Source organism: Carya illinoinensis, chromosome 9 (genome assembly GCF_018687715.1).
Source record: "Carya illinoinensis cultivar Pawnee chromosome 9, C.illinoinensisPawnee_v1, whole genome shotgun sequence".
Classification (NCBI taxonomy): domain Eukaryota; kingdom Viridiplantae; phylum Streptophyta; class Magnoliopsida; order Fagales; family Juglandaceae; genus Carya; species Carya illinoinensis.
In genome coordinates, this window is record NC_056760.1 from 14,043,031 (window position 1) to 14,068,667 (window position 25,637).

At 34.5% G+C, this 25,637-nt stretch overlaps 2 protein-coding genes across 2 annotated transcripts; both read right to left on the reverse strand.

Annotated features, from left to right (window-relative positions):
• Window positions 1-9,173: 9,173 nt before the first annotated feature.
• Window positions 9,174-10,932, reverse strand: LOC122277223 (phospholipase A1-Igamma1, chloroplastic-like). The gene has a single exon (XM_043087149.1). It carries the CDS (start codon window positions 10,827-10,829, stop codon window positions 9,252-9,254), a length of 1,578 nt encoding a protein of 525 aa, XP_042943083.1. The 5' UTR covers window positions 10,830-10,932; the 3' UTR covers window positions 9,174-9,251.
• Window positions 10,933-23,772: 12,840 nt separating this feature from the next.
• Window positions 23,773-25,518, reverse strand: LOC122275538 (phospholipase A1-Igamma1, chloroplastic-like). Its single transcript, XM_043084634.1, has one exon. It carries the CDS (start codon window positions 25,379-25,381, stop codon window positions 23,804-23,806), a length of 1,578 nt encoding a protein of 525 aa, XP_042940568.1. The 5' UTR covers window positions 25,382-25,518; the 3' UTR covers window positions 23,773-23,803.
• Between the last annotated feature and the right edge of the window lie 119 nt (window positions 25,519-25,637).

A 25,637-nucleotide genomic window follows, 5' to 3' on the forward strand; every position in this document is an offset into this window, starting at 1 on the left:
TATTCCAGTCACAATAGATAGGTTAATTCATAATTACCTTCATGTAGTGGACTGATTTTAATGATTTAGACATGAAGACTTGCTCATGAAAGTAGATCAATAAGTATCAACAGAGTTCAGTATCATTAATTATAGTTAAGAGGCTTGAAGCCACTAGATTAGTACTTAAACATGTTTGATACTAAATATCTCTTATCTCATAAAATAAGTTTACTTAGTTAGAATGAGCAACTCTCATTTGAATGATCAAATCCTAAGCATCTTCCCTAAACATGAAACAATATTGTAAGGAACCTTTTGTTGGATTCTTAGCCCATAGATTCAAGGTTTTCAAGGTTTTTTAGTCTATGTTTGCGATCGTGGTTACAACAAAACAGTTTCTCTGCAGTAATGGAATTTTATTAGCCAGGAAACTTTATAAGGCAGTCATTTCACATCTTTTCCCTTCTTATTAACATATCTTAACTCCAACATGTAAACCCAATGTCTAAAAACTCCTGTTAAAGTACTATAGAACTTCAAAGTTCTATAGTCATGGAGGTGTCCAATGACTCATGAAGAATTTGCAAGGGAAATGCTGGCTAGAGTAAACCCCATCATCATTTGTCATCTCCAAGTAAACATAAGCTTTTAATAAGGATCTATGTCTAAGATACTCTTTGAATACACTGTGATTTTGCCTGGGATACTTGGAATCATTTTTTTAGCAGAATGGGGTTAGCTTATTTTGCAGCACAACAACCTAAGAACTAGACAAATGAAATGCAGAGATACTTTCTATATCATTTTGATCTATATTCTATGTGGACCTATCTCTTTCAGCTAACCAAAAAATCGAGTCAGAGAAAAAGCTTTCACTAAAACTGAGGGCTATCTTCAAATGATGCCCAACATCTCAAAACAAAACCAAAACACTTTCTAGTTCTTATTTAGAAATCTAATAGTCAGATATTTACATCAACAATTATTTGTTTATGTAATGATATACACAAGAAGAAAATTATAAATATGAATTGATATTGGAAAACACAAGCAGTAACAATAACTCCATTTACGCTAAGAGCTAGGGCAACATAGCAAAAAAGAGAAGAAGAAAATATGTGGTATTGGGGAAGAAACTTACTTTAAAGAAGAAAACAAGAATGAAACAAACAAAGAAATCCTTGCTTTCATGGTAATTTCCCTTACTGCTCTTATTTGTCAATGTATTGTTAATGTCAGTCACTGTGAATGATAGAAGTGAAGAGTATCCATTCTGCAAAACAAGGGAACAAGGAAAATGGATTAGCAACTGAAATGTTCAACATCATTTATATTGATTTTTAGATTGTGCTATGGCTATATATGACTGAAAATAAATGAATATAACAAGGATGAAAGAGAGAAGGGGATTATATATATTAAAGCTCAAAGTTAAGATGGTCACTAAATAAAGTTAATTGTTTAATAATCATTTTGAACTCAAAAGGGAAGAAAGAGCAAAGATTGGCTGATCATTCAGATCAAGATCACTTCCAAATACAAATTAGAGAGATTACACTTATGTTTGAAAAATAAGTACTAAAGAGCAATTAAGACCTGAAACCTTACAACAGGCTTGAGTGATAAGTACTATTGCTGAGTTGCTTTAATGGTTTATTAAGACTAGAGTCATCCTTCTATTTTCACAAAACATGATAACTATAGAGATTGAACAAAAATACCTTTATTTAGTAAAAGAAGTAAAAAGCGAAATAATGTTTTCCTTAAACACAAAAATAAGCTTTATGTAATGTATTAGCATGGAATAGATCACCAAACCTATTTTCTAGAAGTAACTAAGCATTCCCCATTAAAGTTATCTTGTTTCATCTCAAATGTTCTTATTACTATTAGCTAGCTAGAAAGAATCACGGTTCATGTATATCATTTTTTTTCCTATTTTAATATATATATATATATATATATATATAGTTGCATTCGTGGGGTTTTATATAGTGGGGTCAAATACATTTCTTATAGGAATTGAGAACCACATTAGAGACACAAGAAGGTAGGCATACAACATGCAATCTGTTGTGGGGGTAAAGGGGGAAATTGAATATGTACATTCCTGTTGCATTGTCAATGGGCGATTGATAAAGTAGGGATTTCATTCAACAAATGACAAATTTGTGGTGTGCAAATTCTTTAAAAAAAAAAAAAAAAAAGAAGCAAACATAAATTATCAACATCTAATACTCACATCAGAACGTCCACAAAAAAGAGTACATATACATGCAAAAAAAAAATTCCCATGACTAGGACAAAATTTAAAGAGACTTTTCCAAAAAAGTCTACCAAATTGACATAGGACTATATATATATTGGATCCAACTAATATTGTAGTAGTATTTTTCTATTAATCAGATGACAAATGCTAAATGAAGATGTTTTTCAAAATATCTACAACTTTCTCTTCTTATTTTATCGATTCCCTCGATAGGTATAAAATGAAAAGTTTTTTCTGAGGCATTTATGTTGCTTCAGAAGCACTTATTTAAGTGGTCATTGGAAGTTATTCTTCTTGCAGGTAGCTACTATAGAGCAGTAGTACTAGTTTGGCCTAATGTACACACAAGGTAGAACATGAAAACTAGTGCTACAAACTTCGCATGAATCATGAAACCCCATGTTCTGTGGCAATTTAATAATCATTATGCTTTTGTAAATCATTATCCCCAATTGATCTTATGCAAACCAATACATTTAGACATGACCCTAGCTCACGATTTATCTTTGAAAGCATGATTAGCATCTTGATAATCACTAATATTTCTTATAGCTTAGCTATGTCTAATCTAGACACTTCCCCAAGTGGTGCGCAAGGATAACTTTTCTCCACAATGCATGTATCCGAATCCTAGTAGATATCACATGAAATATTTATTTTGATAGGCAGATATTGATAGAAAATGGCCCAATGCTTCACAAAACTTTTTAATATTTCATTGCAGTGTGTGGAGATGTGAAGGTTACAAAAAATGTGAAGGTTACTGAAAGTTACAAAAAATGCTGATCTGTGTAGTTGCAAAAAAACATTTTGAAGTCTTATTGGACGTGGGGACATAAATTCTACCACTTCAAGATGAGAAGCATTATGCTTTTGTTGAAAAGCTTGAAATAGAACTGTGAATTAATTAATGGAGATAGGTTGAAACCAGAAGTTATACCTAACTATCTAAAAAGGATAGAAACCACCAAGATATATATAGCTAGGTACTTAATATTTAGTGAGATGAGTTTCGTGATAGATTACAAAGGAGTACAAGATTCAAGTATATCAAGCCACATCTCTACAAATATCGAGATGTAGGTGAATAATATATATTCAAGATGCTTAAAATATAAAAATAAAAACCAATTGCGTCAGTCAACTAATTGGATTCTAGATAAAGTAACATTTCCTTCCAAACTCTTTATTGTGTCTACTAAATCACTAGACATTACAGTTTGAGTGTTGCAAAGGAGTGAACAACTCTTCATTCAGTTTGAAGCCTCTAGATACAATCAGTTGATAAGGGTGGCTCCAAGTCTCCTAAATTTTCTTTGATGTTAATCACTAACCATCTATGTTGATCTCCCTCTATAATTGAATCGATTGCTTCCCTTTCAATTCTCACTATGTCCATGTGTGCATGCATCACAAATACTCCATGTAATTAATTCAGCAAATCTTCAGTTGTTATTTAATAAATAGAACCTTTATTCAAAAAATTTAGTTGAATAATTTGATAACCTATCCTCCAGTCTCCTTTATTTCTATGTCAACGATGAAAAACATCAAAAAATTTGCTCTTCTGAGAAAAGCTTGCACTATGCTCCTATACTCTTTTGATAAAAGCCTGCACTATGCAGAAAAATACTCATAGCCCCAATTACTGCATTACACATTTTCATGTACCAAACTCGAATTGAGAATAATCCTACACTATGCAGTCCAAACTCAAACTCCAATCTGAACTTAACATCTATAAGACCAATTAATATCTTCTGATAAAAGCCTGCACTATGCAGAAAAATACTCACAACCCCAATTATTGCATTTTTCAACCAACATAGCAACCATCGGCATTCCCAAGTTAAACCAATCCAATGAATTATCAATCTTGATAAACTTCCTTATAAATATCATCCCTGAATTATAATTTCCAAAACTTAATCAAAAAATTATATCTTTGCTTTTTGCAACTAAATATCATCCACAGTTTGCTGAAAGTCTTCTCTTCAGCCAATATATGCATTAAACTAAATAGACTCGAAAAAACCCAATTTTACTTCACTCAAAATAAACCCAACTCAGACTACACGCCAGCTTCATTTTAGCATTGCCAACCTAATAATCCTAGCAACTAGAAATAAGCCATCCAAATTCAATTAGGAAGCAAACTTCGAAATTTACAAATGCAGAAAAGACCACAGATTGAATCCATATATCAAATACTACTTGCCAACCTTCGAAAGCATCACTGATTAAATGAGTTTAAAAAAAATCAACCAATACAAATACAAATCGAATTCATAAGCCAAAGTAGGAATTTTACCCTTTCCACACAATAGAAATCGAAATAGACCAACTCGGAGAGGTAGTCTAGGGCAGAAAGCACAAGTCTGAACACAACGATGCAAGAAGTGAAAATTTGATGTTGAGATTCTGTCTTTGACCGATACGAAACTGCCAACAGTCGATTGCTCCTGACCTAAACCAAGAGAGAAGAAATCGACAACCTTCGGAGGAGGAAAGCAGTAATGTAATTGGGAAAAGAAAATGAAAAATGGAGAGAAGGGAGAGAGGGAGGGTCGGGCCAATCTAAAGGGAAGAGAGAAAGGGAGAAAGAGAGAAAGGGAAAGAGAAAATGGAAAGAAAAAAATGGAAGGGGCATTCGGAGTAGAGGGAATGGAGAAAAGGAGAGGTCACTAGGAATGGTGGATGTTGAGGATTTGAATATGGAGTCTGATGGGTTGCTGGGTCAATGGGTAGCCGTGTGCAAACTATGGGGAGGAATCAAATATTACGAGAAGTAGCTTCCACGAGAGGAAAATGGGGCAGAGGAACTAAGGGTGGTGATCGAAGGAAATTACAGAGAGAGGAAAATAACTGGGCATAGACACTCGGGCGATTTTGGAGAGGGAAAGAATAGATAGAAGTGGAGAAGAAAAGAAATCGGGGGGAAAAACTCAAACATTTCGTAAAATTTTGGCGCCCAGAAGTAATAACAACGATTATTTGGACGTTGCAACGTGATTTTAGTAAAACCAGCGATCAAAATCTATGCAAATGTCATATTTTTCACTGTAAATATAAAATTAAGGAATTCTTTCGCTTTTGATGTAAAAATCATGCGACAAAATTAAAATTGCTATCTATTGCAGCAATTTTTTTTGCAACAATATACAAATCGCTGTAATAGAAAATTTTTCTTGTAGTGAATCTATTTAAAAGTTAGAAAATAAATAATAATTAAAAAAAATATTGTTGCTGAGCTACTTGTCCAGGCAAGAATAAATTATTCATAAGTATAAGTTCTAAAATAGGCAAGTTTCGTGCAGATTTAATTTTATAAAAAAAAAAAAAAAAAGTGAATCTCCCCTTTAAAAAGTGTTATTTTTAATAATCTTCGAGTGTACGTACTAGTTGTATCCTTTGAGTTCTAAAGAAAAAAACCGGTATGTTAATATCAAATAATTATATTAAAAGGTGTTTACATAACATACTATCTATGTAGTATAATTTGATTTGAAATATAAATTTTAAAATTTATATTTTATAAATCAAGATAAAAATATATATATATATATATATATATTGGTTTAATGCTAAATATCCCTTTAGTTTTTTTTTTCCTTCACAAGTCTGTCTTCATTTCAAGGAAAACTAACAAGTACATTACAGAGGTCCTAAGCAGAGAAGAAAAAATATATAAATATATATATATACATATACAAATTATACGTGTGGGGGAGGATTTTTCCAACTGTGAAAGTTTAGCAGACATTGAGAAATTTTGATGAGATGTACCCATTGCGCAATGGAAATATCGATTCTCATATCAATGTATTTAGATTGCTTCCCAAGCTTCAAATTCTTTGAGAAGATATCTTATGTCTATTGCAATGCCTTCCAACATCCATTATATAGCTTTGTGGGGATTATTAAGAGCCGAGATAGCTACTGAGGAGTCTCCTACTACGAGGAGTCTCCCACTAGTTAATTACATATATCGTCTTTATCTCGAAAATATTAGAATTAAAATTGTAGACAATCATAATCCAACCTAGACACCAGGGCCGGCTCAATAGGAATGGAGTTTTTTTTTTTTTTCAAAAAGTAAAATTAAATAAAATTATTTTAATATTTATATTATATTTTTATTTATAAATAATTTCAATCATTTGTCAAGTAAAATTAATGTTTAAGATTTTATACTACCTTTTCAATTAATAACCGACTTAATTTTTATTAAAAAATTTTTAATTTAGAGAGGTTTTTATCAAATCTAGTTTAATAATGTATGCTTTAGACTCTTAGAGACTGTTTGGAAACACACAAGCCCTAAAAACAATTATAATTATAATTGTCAATAAAATTCTATAAATAATCTACACATTTGGAAAAAAAAAAAAAAAAAGAGTAGGCCCTTGCCTTTTCAAAGATCATACTAAATTTTTTATCAACACTCAAAAATTAGATTTTACTACTTATAATTTTTACATTATACATTAAACTAAAAATGATAAAAGAGAAGTGTATTCTTAAAAGAAGAATACTTGAAATAATTATTATGTGGGATACTTTTAAAACTAATAATGACATAGCATCTATTTAATATTTTTGATGTTATCTTATTAGATTAATTAATTTTTTAATTAAATATTTTTCTTTTAAAAAAAATTTACTTTAAACTTTTTTGAAATAGAGCCTCTTCTTCTAACTGGACCTCAGGCAATTGCCTAATACACGGAAGAGCCGGCCCTGCTGGACACATTAATAATGTAGGGCCAGATTCTTGTCAGCCCGTGAGTTATAAAATATAGGCCCCAATTACTGGGGGTGTCCCTTCTTATTATCAGACAAAGTTATAGTTTTGGAGGAATCCTCGGCCCACGGTTCGTATATACATTTATATACATTTAGGTCAAATAGGTCCAAAAAGGTTAGCTATATAGCTTCTTTCTTTCTTTCTTTTTTTCTTTTTTTTTTTTTTTTACGGGAGGTCCAAATTAGGCACATGGAACGTCCACGCCAATTGCCATCTACATTATTCTAATATATATGATTCCATCTTAAACATGCATGCTGCCAAATACCATACATCAATGCATATCTATGATGTAGATGGCAATTGAGGCCACCCTTTAAGATTGAAAGATGGTTTTCTACCATATGCATGCTAGAGTAATTTCTAGCCGTCTTTGAGGATGGAGGCAGCTGGAGTAGTAGTGAATATTGGTCCTGGTCCTAAAATGAATTAGGGTTTGGGATTTTAGGAGAAAAGTGTTTAAATAGTAGGAGTTAGGGTTTGAATTTTAGGATTTGGAATTTATATAAGGATTAGAGATTTTTAAAAGATTAGAATGTAAAAAATAATCATATGTGGTGTGGACTTTTTCTAAGATTAGTGAGATTTTTTTTTTTTTTTTATTGTGTAAAATTTGGTTTTATAACATATATCTCAGGTCAAAATGGATACTTATTAATATTGTATCAAGAACCTCTATTGAAAATGCATTAACAACATCCATTTAAATTATAGGTGAATTGATTTTTTAGTAATGCTAGATTCAGTCTTAAAGTGTGTAAGTCCTAATCCTTTAAGTATGATCAGGTTATAGATTACAGGTTGTTGATTTTCATCCCAACTACGTAATCTTTGAATTATATTACCATGAAAATTAAAAAAAAAAAAAAAATCCATAGTAATATGAGTTATGACAAACATATCCTACAACATTAGAATGATTCAAACCTCTCTCTCTCTCTCTCTCTCTCTCTCTCTCTCTCTCTCTCTCTCTAAGAATTATTCAACTAAAGAAAGTTTTTGTTAGTTATAATGATCATAAAGGATTTCAATTATAGTTTTAAATGGTACTCATTTTAGAGTATAGGTCCAAATATGAAGTGGCCTTTCTGAGTTGTTACTAATAGTATCGAAGCTAATTTCAATTTTCAACCGAAGTAAGGTACTTAATTATAAGGCCGTGTGACCTACAACAAAATGTCATGATAGGATGTCATAGGTTTATGGGGGAGGTTTTAATACTCTAGATCATTTAGTATGAGGGGGTGCTTATACAGTTTATGGGTGTAAACGAGTCGAGTTTGAGTGAGTAGTGGGTAGTCAAGTATTGTTCGTTTAGTTTTTAGTCGAACGCAAGTTGGGCTTAAGAATCTCATTGAGTTGGTTCTTATGTTGACGAACAACGTCTCAATTTTTCGAGTTGGATCTTATAACGATTATTAGGTTGTTAAAAAGAGTGAGAATTTTTCTAATTGAACTTGGCTACTCTTCAATCCTGAATTTTATCATTCTCAGTCACATTTTCTGATGTAGCAAAATTCAAATAGCTGATTTTTTTCAATCATTTAAATGACAATCTGTTAAAATATTTGGCATAACAAATATGATTGGAGGATAAGATAGAGAATTATTTTTCTTTCTAGTTTTATATTGTTCTCAGGCTTTCGGCTTTAAAACCCTCCCTCCTCTGAGCAAGGATGATCCGGCTCTTCTTTTACTAATCGGCCCACCTTTCCTACTTTCCTTTTAAGCCCACCCCTCTCTTCTTTTAATACTTCTACTTAATTCAATTCGCCTATTTTGTACGTGGAGCCCATTACACTTTCTCGTTTCTCTTTAAGAGAAGATTCTTTTCTTCAGCAAAGAGGTCACCGCCCATAATTTTATTAAACAGTAATGATATATACAGTTATTTTTATATATTTTTTTACATATTTTATTAAAATAATTAACTACATTAATTTTTTTAATACTTTTTTAATCATATTAATAAAATATATAAAAATAATTGTACATAAAATTTTTATTTATTAAAACATCTCACTTGTAAAGAGAATTGATTGTGGGTTACTAATTAATCTCGCGCACATCTGAGGTGATCATCATATATGCCATCATATTATGAGCGCATGCATCTTCACGTACGTTATATATGCAAGGAAGCTTGGTTGATTTCCAATATCTAAGATGTGTTGAACAGGGGGGCTTATAAATTTATATAACATATTGTGTTTCAAGTACATCATGATCTTGTGTTTGCGTCCCAAGCGAAAGAGCATGGACATCTTGTTCACTACTACCTGAAGGTATGTCTTCTGGATCTCTCGTTGGTTTTACCCATCTACCATGAGCATTACGAACCAATCCTTTGTTTTCCAATTGGTACCAAAAATGTGGGATCCTGAGTTCATCCACCAACATGTCACATGCCTTGTTCACTAAAGCAATATCCCTCCTAGCATCCGACCGAAATGTTGTGGAGCTATCAAGAAACCCATCAACAAGATGAAGGTATGTCTCTAGGCTATGGAAACCAGGCAAATTGAATCCCCGTTTGAGGAAAGGCGAAGAACGAACATCTAGTTTCAATTCTGCTCCACAATGGGTGTAAACCCAATCCAATGTCCCGGTGACCTCATCAAACTTCTGCAAACTCTCATTCAAAACAAGCCCTGGCATCCTAGGAACTATGTCCTGCTTAACTACCACCCTCAATGTCTTAACTCCCAACCGGTGGAGCTCATCTCGGAAAGCAATGTTGCCAACTCTCGGAGCACCGAAGGAAATGACACTGACAGTAAGGTTTGGAATGGTGGATGCTGCTTCGTATGCATTGAGGAGAGCCAATGCACCACCCAAGCTATGTCCAGTGATAGTGAGGCTAACTTCTTCACCCTTTTCCCTGTACCATTGCACAAGCCTTGTCACTTCTTTCATGACTTGCTCCGAGGCACTACACTTGTTGTACCTCGTAGATTCATTCTTACCAGTGTATATACCAAGAAACCCATGTTCAACTTTAGCATCCCCTTGCCCGTATGGCTCTAACTTCCTTTGCATATCCTCGTACCACTCCGAGGGTGCCACGGTGCCACGCCACGCCACCACGATATCTCTCCGTCCAATCCGTCGTGTCTCCTCGTCGTCGCTCAGCGCCACGTAACCCATCCAGTTGGAATCTTTGCTCCAAGTAGTGTCTACCAAATGTGACCTCTCCAGCCAGTTAGGCATGTCTATATGTGACATGGCGTAGATATACTTTTTGACCGTGTAGCCGTTTCTAGTGAGGCCTAATTTCTCAAACAACCTGTCACGGCCGTAGCGGCTGCTCCCACAATACTCAGAGAAAGAATCAAAATCAAAAGCATCATAGGTTGCTTGTGCAAATTCTCCATATTTGACAATTTCCCTTCGGAGCCAGGGGTGAAGAGGGTCCAAAAGACAGTCCCACTCCGAGGAACAGTGGCCATGAATCTCACGCCACTTCTCAGCTATGACCTCCTTGGGAGAGTAAGTTGGAGTAGAGTGTTTCTGATCTTGATCATCACTGTAAGGGTTCCAATGGGATTGGAGAAGTTTAGTCCGAGGAGGCGCTTCAACATGGAGGTGAAGGAGGTGTGAGAGTGATTCAGCCAGACGAGAAGCCCGGTTTGAGGTTTTTGCAGCAGCTGGTGGGCGATCGAGATCTACTTCTTGATGGGCATTAAATATCAAGGACGTGGAAACAATCCTGGCCATGCCAGACTGAGCGGCAGAAGGAAGATGATTACAGATCATTGTTGATAGCGCCATGAATGTTATTATTGTTTCTACTTTATCACCTGAAAACGCTTTGAAACTTGGTGGGCAAAAACCACGCACGTGGAGAGGAATTAATTGGTGGGGGAGAGAGATGCAGTGAGGGTATATATATATATATATATGTATGAATTGGCCTTGGGGATTGGGTTCAGAGTTTAGACTCAACCAACACAGATAAAATAGTGGTGGACGACTTTGTCACGCGGAAGGAATAAGACAAATTTGACATGTCAATCGTGTAATATATATATATATACCAAGTCGAAATATTATTCATTAGGACTGGGATGGTAAATATATTATATTTTATTTAATAAGATATAGGTGAGATGGTAATATGATATAATGTGTATAAATTTTTTTTATTATTTGTTATTATTTGAAGGAGTTTGGATGGTTGTACTGTTGAATTATCGATAGTTTCAGTCAGAAGGACGTGTTGAATAAGCTATTCCCATCGATCGGTAGTTAGCCTATTAATAATTCTGTAACCGATGGCAATGTGGCATGGATAGGGATGGTATATAATAAGATCGGGCCAACAAAGGGGTTTTATGTAATTTCAGCAAGCAGAATACTTTCGGTTAATAATAAAAGAAATTCTAAACAATTTAATTAAAAAATCATTTCATCTTATTTCATTTTATTATTATAATTTTTTAATTTAAAAATAATAATATTAATATTAAAAAATAATATTCTAATAATAATTTATTTAATTTTTAATTTTTATCTAAAATTATTTTATTTTATCTTACTATCTAAATAATTTTTTAATATAAGTCAGGAAATTATAAAATTATTTTTTATTATAAAATAAATATTTTCAGATCATATGAAATATTTTTACGAAGCAGTGGTTAAATTGTAGGTAAGGACATCTTCAGATTTTACTTTCAACACGTTCACATTGGCAGTCCCGCGTTTACACGTGCCTTTAGGGGTTGAAACAGACAAGAAGTTTTTGTTCTCTTAAAAAAATGTATTTTTTAATATAATAATGATTTCATGACATGTAAATCGGAGCCGGTTCAAGAGTTCCACTGAGTTATTTTAATTTATTTTATCTAATTTTTATAATTTTTTAAATTTTTATATAAAATATAATAAATAATTTAAATTTTAATATCAAAATAATAATATTATTATTAAAAAAATAATATTTTATTTAATTTTTAATTTTTATTTCAACTCACTATCCAAATCGATAAGCCAAATAAATTTGAAATAGTTAGTTGAGTTTGAGATTGAGATCTGAATCATAACTTAAAAAGGTTAAATTATTTTAATGAGATCTACAAAATATTATTATTTAATATATTCATAATTTAACACATCTCAACATCTAAACGTATTCTAATAATTGATATTCATTCCCGTTTACTTGTTGCTAATATCCATTTTGTAAGATCTTTTTTGTTGTTTCGATTGTGATCCACTTATACATTTGATGATCTAATAATATAGATATTCTTGATCATGTACCGATAGTTTCTAGAGATTATGTTAGAGAAGACAATTTATCAGTCTATCATTGTTAACCATTAAAGTTTTAATTGAATTAGCTCTCGTGGTTTTTTCCTTCATATTTAAAAAGTTTTTTTACATAAAAATCTTGATGTCTTACTTGTGGGTTAATCAATTTTTCTTTATTCTATTTGTAAGTTTATTTTATGAGTAATATTACATACAGTCACTTTTATATACTCTTTACCTACTTTACTAATATGATTAGCTGAATTAATTTTTTTTAATACACAATCAATCACATCAATAGAATGCGTAAAAGAGTACGTAAAAATGACTATATATAAAATTTTTATCATTTTATACTAAATTTTCCTACGAAATTTACACAAACAAAGGTAAAAAATAGAGTTTTATTACATACAAATAAAGCCGCATACTAATTTACGTACCAATACTGATTATTTCATATTTAAAATTTAAATTATCACTATTTTTAATAAAATTTATTTTTTGATCAATCACATTAAATTGATACACATATTAATATATAGTTGTACTTACAATTAGATTTTCCCTAAAAAAATGTGTGCTTGATGTTGACCCTATCGAAATTAGATCAATACGTTTCAGCATACACTATCCCACAAATTTTAAATCACATATTAAAATATAGTTGAGAAAGTGACGGGCTTCTATATTTATGTAACGAGAGCAAGAGGCCCTTTGTTTATTAATTTATCTCCAACATTCTACACGTTTGACTAATTTAACGATTACGTAAACTAATCACGAGTTTAAAATAACCCCTTTTTTTATTATATATTCATCTATTGGTGGGAGCCTCTCACGTGAAACCCATTGGGGATCTTTCTTTCTTAATTAATTAAACAAAGTCTTTCACTTCAGTCAAATTAGAATACAAAGGATTTCTCTGGGAATTTTCGTAACTCTACGTGTTAGCTTTGACATAACACATCATTTTTGTCCATATTTTTTTGGTCCTAAGTCGTAAAAACGAAATTAATTACACACCAACACAAAATTTATGTAGTCTGGTAATATATATTTACAGAATTGCAAAATATTTTATTTAAATGAAAGTCAAATATACAATGCGGTGAGACGGCGGTCATACAAAATAATTAGTGGATCGGTTCGGTTCAAAAAAACTCGGGCCCACACTATCTTTATTGAAGATTCACCAAAAATACATCAATAAGTGACGGTGCGGTTCATCAAATATTAAAAAATAAAAAAAAAAAACCAAACTGAAAATAAAGAGAAATAATAAACAGAAAATATTACTCTAATGGTTGGTAGCTCCAGCTGAGTCTTTTTTAAGAAAAATTTTATATATTATATTAGTATCTTATTTGTATCTTATTAAATAAGAAGTGGTATATTTATCATTAATAATTAATTATTTATTACATATTTTTTAATTATTAAAATATAATAAATATGTCACATCATATATAATAAAATATAAGTGAAATGATGATGTGTTATATAATATTATTTTTTTTAATAATATTATAAATTTTTTTATAATATTTAAAAATATTAAAAAATATATGAAAGAAAAAGTTTCTTTTTATAAAAAAACATACAAAATCAACTTGCGGATGCCAGCTGTGGCTGTAGACCAGGTGGTACGGAAGACTAATTATTGCGTGCACGGATGTCAAGCTAGAGCATTCATATATATATAAAGTCAATATAAATTTAACTACGTTAAATTATCCATCTTTAAATATTTAATTGGTTATAAACAGTAATTTTATATTTTTATATATTTATTATTTTTTTAAATATATTTTATTTATTCTTTTTTTCTCTTCTAACATAGTCTCTATTATTTTTCTTTCTTTTAAAATAATAAAATATTATATTTTATTATTATTTTAATTATATAAATTAATATAAAAATTTTATTTAAATGATAAAATAGATATATAAAAGAGATAATTTTGCATATGTATAGACATAGATGAATGTTGATGCTGTAAAACTGCATAAAAGTCAAAGTCCAATTCAAGGCTACCGCGTGTAATTGTATGAGTAGTTCAAAGTCAAATTATGATGGTAAGGAAATGCTAGGAAGTGGGAAGTGGGAACCACGCTTAATAACTTCAAATTTTAATACATTTAAATCATGTTGACCACGTAAATACAAGTAATTTGGATTAGAGATAACAATTCAAATTTTTTTATAATATCTTAATTGTTGTAAACCATATTGAATTGTATGACCACATTTATCTAGTCGTCAAATGCATAGTGCTAGCATAGTGAGCTAGCATAGTCCCCCTTTGTACGCCTATATATATCGTTAAATTCTTTAAGAAAGATATAAGTTTGATATATAGATCAATAAGAATTTCCTCTCTCGCTCTCTCAATCTCTTGAAATTCTCTTATTTTTCATTGAGTTTATAATACGTTATCAGCACGATGCGAGAAAAATTCTTCCTCACCCCAGCTCCCATTTCTCGTCTCTCTGGTTTCTCTAATCCTCGTCAAAATTGGGTATGGGTTTCTAATGAGAGATTGAGAAGTAACTAGTATCAAAACCCACTATAATCCTCACAAAGTCCCCATAGGAGCTTCGTTTGCTACGCGGGAGCCATGCCTCTGATTTTCCCAAACTGAGAGAAAGAGAGATGGCCAATACACAATCCTCATCATGGAACGAGGCTCCCAGGATTGCGTCGAGGAATATCTAAACGATCGGAACAGACCACGACCACGCAGATCGAGCCCACAGCTCGACACTTGGGCCGGTAAGAAAAGCAAGAAGTGGAACCCGTATGAGTTCACTGTGCTCCCGAACCCAGATGCAACGGTTATGCTGCCATGACCGATTTGAGCTACAAAACTCTCTCTTCAGTTCTCAATACTCGTCTGCCATCTGCAATATCCAAAACCAACAACATGGCTGAAACCAAGACCCCTAGCTAGCATTCCCCTCTTACCAGCAACAAGACCCAACATTTATTTGCTTTTCTTCTCTTTTCCTGGCAGTCCTTATGTCTATCCAGACAGAGCAGCCAGGAGGGATGGTTTTCCGATCGAAACTCCCTGACATTTACATTCCCAAACATCTCCCTCTGCACACATATTGCTTTGAGAATATATCGAAGGTCGGCTCGCGCCCTTGTTTGATAAATGGTTCGACCGGCAAGGTGTACACGTACTATGATGTCGAGCTCACCACGCGCAAGGTCGCTTCCGGCCTCAACAAGCTCGGTGTTGGGAAGGGAGACGTTGTCATGCTCTTGCTACCCAACACGCCAGAATTCGCGTTCGTTTTCCTCGGTGCGTCGCATATAGGTGCCATGACCACGGCTGCCAACCCTTTCTTTACAGCTGCAGAGATATCAAAGCAAGCGAAATCCTCCAAAGCAAAGCAAAACCCCAGGCTTTGCCATCTCCGACAAGAAACATACCAGGTCCGATGACTTCGGCGGCGACAATATCCTCACCGCAAAGAAACAAATGCTGTCTGCGGCATCTACGTGGGATGATCCGGCAGCTACGTTAGCTGCTGCTCGCCACGAATTCGGCGAGCATGGAGGCGTGAACATGTCCATCGAGGCCTCGGCTACCTTCACTGTGATGGAGCCGGAGACCCTGAGCCGTATGTTCACAGGGGAGCTCGGCCCCGACCGCGAATTCTTCATCTACAGCCGTCACTTCAACCCGACCGTGTTGAATCTCAGCCGCCGCAAGAGAATTTTCCAGAGAATTTCCTGTAGAAGGTGATGTTGCCGTCGGCCACGCATCTGCTTCACCGGAAATATTTTCATTCGATGATCCCGATTTGTGCACTGAGATCCTCTCTGACCATGGCTGTCCGGCCTTGAGCTTACTGATTTCCATGAAGTTTTTTTTTATGATCAAAACTGGCTTCTGTGGTCTGGGCTGCATGGGCATCGTCTATCGCGACTTCAAGTCCGAAAACTACCATTAGTATACACGAAAATGGATGGTGTTTTTCTGGCAAGTGGGGATTCGAGAAGGATTTTGTTGGTTTCGAAACAGAGTAGAAGGAGAGAGAGTGGTGGATTTCGACAGATCTTGAGCTATAGGTCTATGTCCAGTGATTAATCGGCGACACGAACGTCTAGGAAATCCAACGGTGATGGTGGAAGAGCCTGAAATACATTTTCTCTCTCCTGAGCCATCAAAACCGGAAACACGTGGAAGACGATAAAAGTATTGCAAAATATTAATAGCATGCTAACTAGTCAAAGAAAGAAAATTTAATTTATAGGTTGATGCTATTATTTTCGTCTTCACACGTTTAGTAGGGGGTCCATTAGCTTGATAAGATAAGCTTACCAACTATCTTTAAAATAAAATAAAATAAAATAAAATAAAATAAAATAAAATAAAAATAGGTTGGTGGGTGCTTATGGTGGATGAATTTGAGTCACGAGATTTTGGGTTTGGTAAGTGATTACAACTATTATTGTTGGTGGGTGCTTATGGTGGATGAATTTGAGTCACGAGATTTTGGGTTTGGTAAGTGATTACAACTATTATTGTAATAATAGTTGACTGGTCTCCTCTTTATAAGAGATAGAAGTAAATTTTTTTTATGATTAACTTGTCATGTTTGACTAATAATTTTAGTTTTACAGACAGGAGCTATGTACTGTGATTTTTTTTTTCAATCTTACTAATTTTTACAGTGCACGAAGGTTCAGATGATACTGAAGATAGTAATCTTCTATTTCAAGTAAGTTTCTCAATATATCATTTGAAATCTTTAAAGTAAATATTGGTGAATTAAAATTTCCATAATTTACATATCAATTATATCTGTGAATAGTTTTATTCACATAGTTCAGATACAAGTTTTATTTATTATTTTTGTACTTGTTATGAATTATTGATGATATAATTTATCTTAGAATGGAAATGGAGCATCCCTGAAGGATCGCTCTAAATCAATAATTTATTGAGTACCTCATAATTTAAATGAGTGATACATATACCAAAACTCATTATGATTTATGTACCTGAAGTTGCATAATTAAAATTGTGAAAAGAATATATATTTGAATGAACGTCTCGAATGTGCTCCTGAAGTAGCAATATTGAGTGTGCTCCTGAAGTAGCAATATGAAATTCAAACGTTCACAATATATTCTAAATTTGTATCAGGTCTTTCAGTGACTGAGCAAAAATAATGAGCTTTTGATGAAAATCATTAGTCACGTCTTACTAGATCTACATCATTCCTTGCAGTGAATGATAATGAATTTATATCATTCTATTCCCTGAAGTGAATATAATGATGCGTTTCATTCAAAGAAACTAAGAGATTGAACATGATAATGAATATCTTTTCGAGCCAGAAGCTCGTATTGGAAAAGTTATAAACTTTCTCTTTGAGATGATATTATACAATTATTGAATCAAATATTATGATGCATCAAAAAGTGATATGATTCAAAATATTTGTATCTTTTCATGGTTATCTTGATCATCCAAAATCAATTACGATAAGTCGAATGATTTTCATATGGACGTCCATAAAAGAACCAGAAGATTCTTTTACTATAAAGTCTTACCACCAGAAGTGGAAAGAAAAATTTGTCAGAAGCAAATAAGATGAAATAATTCGACGTTATCTTGATTATCATATGTGAGCCAGAAGTTCATATGATAATTAAATTATGGATACAATAAGATAAAAATGTCTCATATTCGAGCTGCTAAAATCCCAACGAGGATTGAAGTCCCTGAAGGACAATAAAGAAATTCAGCAGTCTAATGAACATAAGACATGTCTAAAGGCATGTGAGACTTATTGATACAAAAGATAGAGCATCTCAAAAAGAGAAAGACACAAATAATTGGTGCTCCTGAAGAGGCCATACCCACGAAACAAGCAATAAAGTCCATCCAGATTTTCTGTATAAAATTCTCCTATATAAACTCTTGAAGAGTACAAATCTCCTGAAGAGTGCCTCCTGAAGAGGTTTATCATGAAAATGTCTTCCCTTGAAGAGGGACAGGTACCTGAAAATAACGAGATCTCGTTACATTTCATGAATAATGGAGAAATTATGGATAGAAATAAAATTGTTGTCGACAACGTATTTCCATATGAGATGGCAATTGACATTACCAGAAGTAATGATGAAAGTAAATCAAGAATCGTCGAAGAATACGACGTAAAATATTGGCCAAATTTGAAAGAAACAATTCCTGCAGAATTGATTCACTAGTAAAATATGATGCATCGGGACTTATAGTCCAAACACCTAAAAGAGGTGATGCTTGTTGAATATCAGTGGGTATTTATATAAAAGAAATAAAAATGTGATATATAAATCACGAGTCAGTTTCTCAATTCCTGCAGAATTGATATCACTAAGTGAAATGTGATAAATATGGACTTGAAGTCCAAACACCTAAAGAGGTGATTTTTGTTAAATATCAGTGGATATTTATATACATGATATAAAAAGCATGAAGCTTTTAATATGAAAATGTGATCACAAGTTAGTTTCTCGAAGAAACAATATTAATATGATTTTAAAGTGGTTGAAATCATATTAAAATTTTTATTAGCTTGAAAGTTATCGAGAGTTTGGATATGCATGATTAACTGCATATTTATATGGATCATTGGATCATGATATATGTATGAAAATCCCTAAAGGATAGAAAATGCCTGAAACTTCTAATCTGAATGCATCAAGAAATATGTATTCTATCAAGTTTCAAAGATCCTTATATGATCTAAAGCAATCCAAACGCAAATGGAAACAAGCTATTATTGCAGTTTATGTTTTAAATGTCATTAAGGCTCCAGAAGAGCTCATGAAAACTGCACATATTTGAAATATAAATCTGAAACCCTTGCGGCTTCAAGGGGAAGATGGATGATGTTATTAGTCATGAAATACCATCTTTTAATACAATTAGTATTTCAGATTCATATTATGGGTTTAATATGAAGTGTGCATTATTAAAGAAGAAATAAAAAATGAGCACACAGAAATCTACCAGAAGATAGAAACACAAATATGAATATTTGTGAAATATTATTTTATTATCTTGAAGCAAGAATTACAGAAATTTAAGACTCTTTGCCTCATTCTTCAAATGCTCTTGTTCTTCAAGAATCTGCATGTCATCCCTATCTAAAGCGGTGGGCAATCGAAAAGAAGATTTAAGCAAAGATTTTAAATTCCTATTCTCTTTCTTTATTGATTCTATCTTCATGTTGGACTCCAGAAGAAGTCGCTGAAGTATAGCAATATTCTCGTGGAGATAGTCAACTCCACAAGTTCTGGATTGCAGTCGCTGAGAAAATGCAACAATGGATGATGAGTATCGGGTACCGAGACTCACAAGCTCATAGATAGCTTCATTATCTGCCCTATGAGTCAGATCATTACATTGCATGATAGCACCTGTGGTAGTAGCAGGTACAGCTGATGAACTAGGTGCAGAGTACCTCATATATTGGCCACGAGAAGATCGCTGAGCCATTGCAGAGTAAAAATGCAGAAAGAAATTGCAGAGTAAAATGCAGTATGATTACAGAAAAGTGAAGAAGATGAGATGCGAATGAAGATGAGCTGAATATCTCTTTTATAGAGAAAATTATCTCTCGTGAAGCAAGAGAAAAGAGACGAAATATAGCTTCATAGCTCTGCGGCGCCTGACAGCACGCCTGACAGCTGAGGCACCTGACAGCACGCCTGATAGCACGTCTGACAGCTGCGGCCCCTGACAACACGCCTGACACCTACAGAAGAGTTGAAAAAGCCTGCGATGCTTGTCTGATCTAAAAAGGCTGGCCACCGTTTTTATGAGGTTAGTGGTTTAATGTTGATGAATTCTCTACTAACTGTATTATTTACAAGAACTCCAGAAGAGTACAACTCCAGAAGAGTAGTGATGAGCAGAAAGATCCAGTTGTGATTAATTTACCAACATGGATCAAGTCCACAGTTAGTTGGATGTACAGATACGAGTTATCTTTCAGATACACACAAGAAGAAAGTTGAAATTAATATCAAGAAGGTACGGTCAAGTAAAAATCTGGTAGATTTATTCACTAAAGCATTACCAACTGCAACATTTAAGAAGATTATGCAGAACATTGGAATGCGGAGGTTTGAAGACCTGTTATCATGCACTTTTCAGGGGAAGTAATGTCTTGAAGACTTGTGCTGATTGTACTCTTTTTCCTTCGCTAAGGTTTTATCCCACTGGGTTTTCCTTTGCAAGGTTTTAATGAGGCAATCCTAAAGCACTCGGCGATACACATGAATACTGTACTCTTTTTCCTTCGCCATTGGTTTTTTTTTCCACAGGGTTTTTCCTTGGCAAGGTTTTAACGAGACAGATTCTTTAAATATGGTCATCCAAAGGGGAAGTGTTGTAAACCATATTGAATTGTATGACCACATTTATCTAGTCGTCAAATGCATAGTGCTAGCATAGTGAGCTAGCATAGTCCCCCTTTGTACGCCTATATATATCGTTAAATTCTTTAAGAAAGATATAAGTTTGATATATAGATCAATAAGAATTTCCTCTCTCGCTCTCTCAATCTCTTGAAATTTTATTATTTTTCATTGAGTTTATAATATTAATTTATTAATATCTATATATATATATAAATTATATTTAAAAGTCGGTATAAAATATATACTTTCATATCAATGGTGCAAAGAACGTATCGTTTACAATAACTTACAAGTAAAAAATAGTCAATTAAATAATTTAATAATGCAATTCATATAAACACACAAGTAATGATTCAAAAGTTAAAAGTATGGCTAAAGCATAGTCAACCGAATGGAAAGCCACGCAAGGAATAGTGTAGGACCCATTGGGACTCGTATGAAAAACTAGACTTACATGAAAAAATTCAATTAAAATTAAAAAAATATGCATAAAGTAGAGGTTACCAACAGAAAGCCCACGAGAAAAAGGTTAATAGGCATTGGACTTATTTACGTTTTGAAGAATGTTAGTATGTCTTTTCATTTTATTTTTTTATTTTAATTGTTTATATATTTATTTTTTATTTTTTTATTTTACTTACTGATCAATGAAGTGGCTATATTGGTTATTTTTTTAGTTTTTATAAATATTTAAACATATTAAAAAAATATTTAAAGTAAAAAGTAGGAAAAAAAAAAGTACAATTTGCAATAGGGTAACACCTTGTGGACAATTTGAGGGGCCATGGCTTAATCAATACACCCCTATTAGCTACAAGCGCGTCACTCCTTGGCTTCAGTCTCTTTCCTTCACACTGCACAAAACTATGAGCAACTCCCATTGCACTACTTAGCTCCACCATCTCTCTAGAGCGTCACCAGAGAATTTGTTCACATACAAAGCCAGCCTCTCTCTCTCTCTCCACCTTGTGGTTATTTTCTCCCAAATAGAGCTCCAAATTTGGTTGGAAAAACTGGTTACAATCCCATCTATTAAACAGCCATTGTCCAACACTAGCTTTTTTTTTTTTTTTAATTGGGTGTAGCTCTAAAAATTCTCAAGGGACAGATAGTTCAATAATGGATTTTGTTTTCAGTGCACCATCAACCATCTTCTCCGATTTGTAGAAAGTTGACATGATTACTAGCAAACGTATTGGTATTATCAACTAAAAGGGAAGAAAATTAGTAACACGTGTCCATACGAAACGAATTCATCAGGATAGTTTTGATGTTCTATGCTGCCCCTCCAATGTCGGCTCCATTGCCTTTCTATTGGTTTTGAAAACTGCAAGAGTTCAGTTAGGTTTCTCTTGCTTTCTAAGTAAAGATGTAGCTGCCCAACCCATGCATCAGTCTGTGCCCTTTTGAGCGAGCTGAAAAGTGTGAATCAGTAAAATAGCATTAAGGGACATATTAATACAGTCAATTCAGGTGTGAACTCAGAGATCATACAGCTTAATCTATTGAACTTTCCTCTGATTTTTTTTAAAGCAAAATCGACATTCTCTCTCTGTATTCAGCCTATCACTCAGGATTTGCAAACAAGACCGCCTCTTTATTTGTGATGTCCTCACAGGAAAGTTCAAAAACTGCAAAATGGAAATCAAAAAAAGGGGCTAATGATTTGAACCCAGGCAATTCAGCAGTTAGTTCGCTTGGAAATCCAGGAAAAAACGGAGATTATGCAGCAGGAGTTCACGGGAGCCAAAAAGAGGCTTGCCGCTGATGATCCAATCTTTCTCAAGAAGACCCAACTTAGCGCTCTTCAGCATCTCATCGTGGAAAGCAGACACAACATGGTAGATTGAGGTCCTTAAAATATCAGCAATGGCATATGCTTTCAAATATAGAGGCCCACCTCTCCTTTTAGCTCCTGCAACTTCTACTCTTCCAGTGCTTAATGTTGCCCATTTAATTCCAGCTGGCCCCATCAAATGAGGGGCGTTTTGAATGTTGGTCTTCTTCCCCATCAATGCCTCAACGGCAAGAAGGCAGGATAACAAAGTTGAGATAACAGCAGCATTATTACCAGAGAGCTGAGCAACCCCCAACCTGTCCTCCCCGTGCGAGCGTGCAGCTAGCGAGCCAACCGCCCTGCACACCATGCATATAGCTGCATAAAGAAGTGTTTGTTTGGGATATATTATTATGCAAATAGCTGCATAAAGAAGCATTCATGGTGAGTTGTATTGCCATGCAAACAAATTTAAGACATGAAGACTTGAGCTCTACCTCAGAACTTACACGATCTTTGAAACTCTGCTCATTTTTTTTTTCCTACAAATACACCACATAACCACGATACTCATTCTCCACAATAGTGCGCATTGAGGGCTACCAAACCATCCTAACAACATGCTAGGAGATTAACCACTCGAGGAGGCATGACAAATCATCCCAAACAAACAAAAGACCATGTTCCATACAATGCTACCAACTTCCCAATGCAGTACAAAGTGATCAACAGTTTCCCCGTTCTTACACGTGCAACAACGATTGATCACTACAACCCCTCGCTTCCTCACGTTATCTAGGTTAAGAATCTTGCCCAAAGCACATTTCTCTTGAAGAGAAGATTCTTTTTTTAGCAAAGAAGTCACCTCCTATAGTTTTATTAAACAATAATTCTATGTACATGACCATACAGTCATTTTTATGTATGGTCATTTTTACATATAGTTTTATAACTTCACATATAGTTATTTTTATGTATTATTTAGACACTCTATTGACGTGATTAACTGCATCAATTTTCTTTTTAATATTCAACCAATTACATTATTAAAGTGCACAAAAAAATATTTAAAAGTGACTGCATGCACGTAAAATTTTTATTTATTGAAACCTCACACACAGAAATTGATTGTGGGTAACTCACTAATCTCGTGCAAATCCAAGGTGATCATCATCTATGCCAACATATTATTAGACCATGCATCTTCACGTTATATATGCAAGGAAGCTTGGATGATTTCCAATATGTAAGATTTGTTGAACAGGAGGGCTTATAAATTTATATAACATATTGTGTTTTAAGTACATCATGATCTTGTGTTTGCGTCCCAAGCGAAAGAGCATGGACATATTGTTCACTACTAGGTGAAGGTATGTCTTCTGGATCTCTCGTTGGTTTTACCCATCTACCATGAGCATTACGAACCAATCCTTTGTTTTCCAATTGGTACCAAAAATGTGGGATCCTGAGTTCATCCACCAACATGTCACATGCCTTGTTCACTAAAGCAATATCCCTCCTAGCATCCGACCGAAATGTTGTGGAGCTATCAATAAATCCATCTACAAGATGAAGGTATGTCTCTAGGCTATGGAAACCAGGCAAATTGAATCCCCGTTTGAGGAAAGGCGAAGAACGAACATCTAGTTTCAATTCTGCTCCACAATGGGTGTAAACCCAATCCAATGTCCCGGTGATCTCATCGAACTTCTGCAAACTCTCATTCAAAACAATCCCTGGCATCCTAGGAACTATGTCCTGCTTAACTACCACCCTCAATGTCTTAACTCCCAACTGGTGGAGCTCATCTCGGAAAGCAATGTTGCCAACCCTCGGAGCACCGAAGGAAATCACGCTGACAGCAAGGTTTGGAATGGTGGATGCTGCTTCGTATGCATTGAGGAGAGCCAATGCACCACCCAAGCTATGTCCAGTGATAGTGAGGCTAACTTCTTCACCCTTTTCCCTGTACCATTGCACAAGCCTTGTCACTTCTTTCATGACTTGCTCCGAGGCACTACACTTGTTGTACCTCGTAGATTCATTCTTACTAGTGTAAAGACTAAGAAATCCATGTTCAACTTTAGCATCCCCTTGCCCATATGGCTCTAACTTCCTTTGCATATCCTCGTACCACTCCGAGGGTGCCACGGTCCCACGCCATGCCACCACAATATCTCTCCGTCCAATCCGACGTGTCTCCTCGTCGTCGCTCACCGCCACGTAACCCATCCAGTTGGAATCTTTGCTCCAAGTAGTGTCCACCAAATGTGACCTCTCCAGCCAGCTAGGCATGTCTATATGTGACATGGCGTAGATATACTTTTTGACCGTGTAGCCATTTCCAGTGAGGCCTAATTTCTCAAACAACCTATCACGGCTGTAGCGGCTGCTCCCACAATACTCTGAGAAAGAATCAAAATCAAAAGCATCATAGGTTGCTTGTGCAAATTCTCCATATTTGACGATTTCCCTTCGTAGCCAAGGGTGAAGAGGGTCCAAAAGACAGTCCCACTCCGAGGAACAATGGCCATGAATCTCACGCCACTTCTCAGCTATGACCTCCTTGGGAGAGTAAGTTGGAGTAGAGTGTTTATGATCTTGATCATCACTGTAAGAGTTCCAATGGGATTGGAGAAGATTAGTCCGAGGAGGCGCTTCAACATGGAGGTGAAGGAGGTGTGAGAGTGATTCAGCCATACGTGAAGCCCGGTTTGAGGGCTTTGCAGCAGCTTTTGGGCGATCGAGAACTACTTCTTGATGGACGTTAAATATCAAGGCCGTGGAAACACTCCTGGCCATGCCAGACTGAGCGGCAGAAGAAAGATGATTACAGAACATTGTTGATAGCGCCATGAATGTTATTATTGTTTCTACTTTATCACCTGAAAACGCTTTGAAGCTTGGTGGGCAAAACCACGTACGTTGAGAGGAATTAATTGGTGGGGGAGAGAGATGCAGTGAGGGTATATATATATATGTATGAATTGGCCTGGGGGATTGGGTTCAGAGTTTAGACTCAACCAACACAGATAAAATAGTGGTGGAAGACTTTGTCACGCGGAAGGAATAAGACTAATTTGACACGTCAATCGTTATATGTATATACCAA

What these genes read in the sequence shown, in the direction of transcription:
- LOC122275538 (XM_043084634.1), bottom strand. Translation starts at nt 25,381, where the DNA reads ATGGCGCTATCAACAATGTTCTGTAATCATCTTTCTTCTGCCGCTCAG.
- LOC122277223 (XM_043087149.1), bottom strand. Translation starts at nt 10,829, where the DNA reads ATGGCGCTATCAACAATGATCTGTAATCATCTTCCTTCTGCCGCTCAG.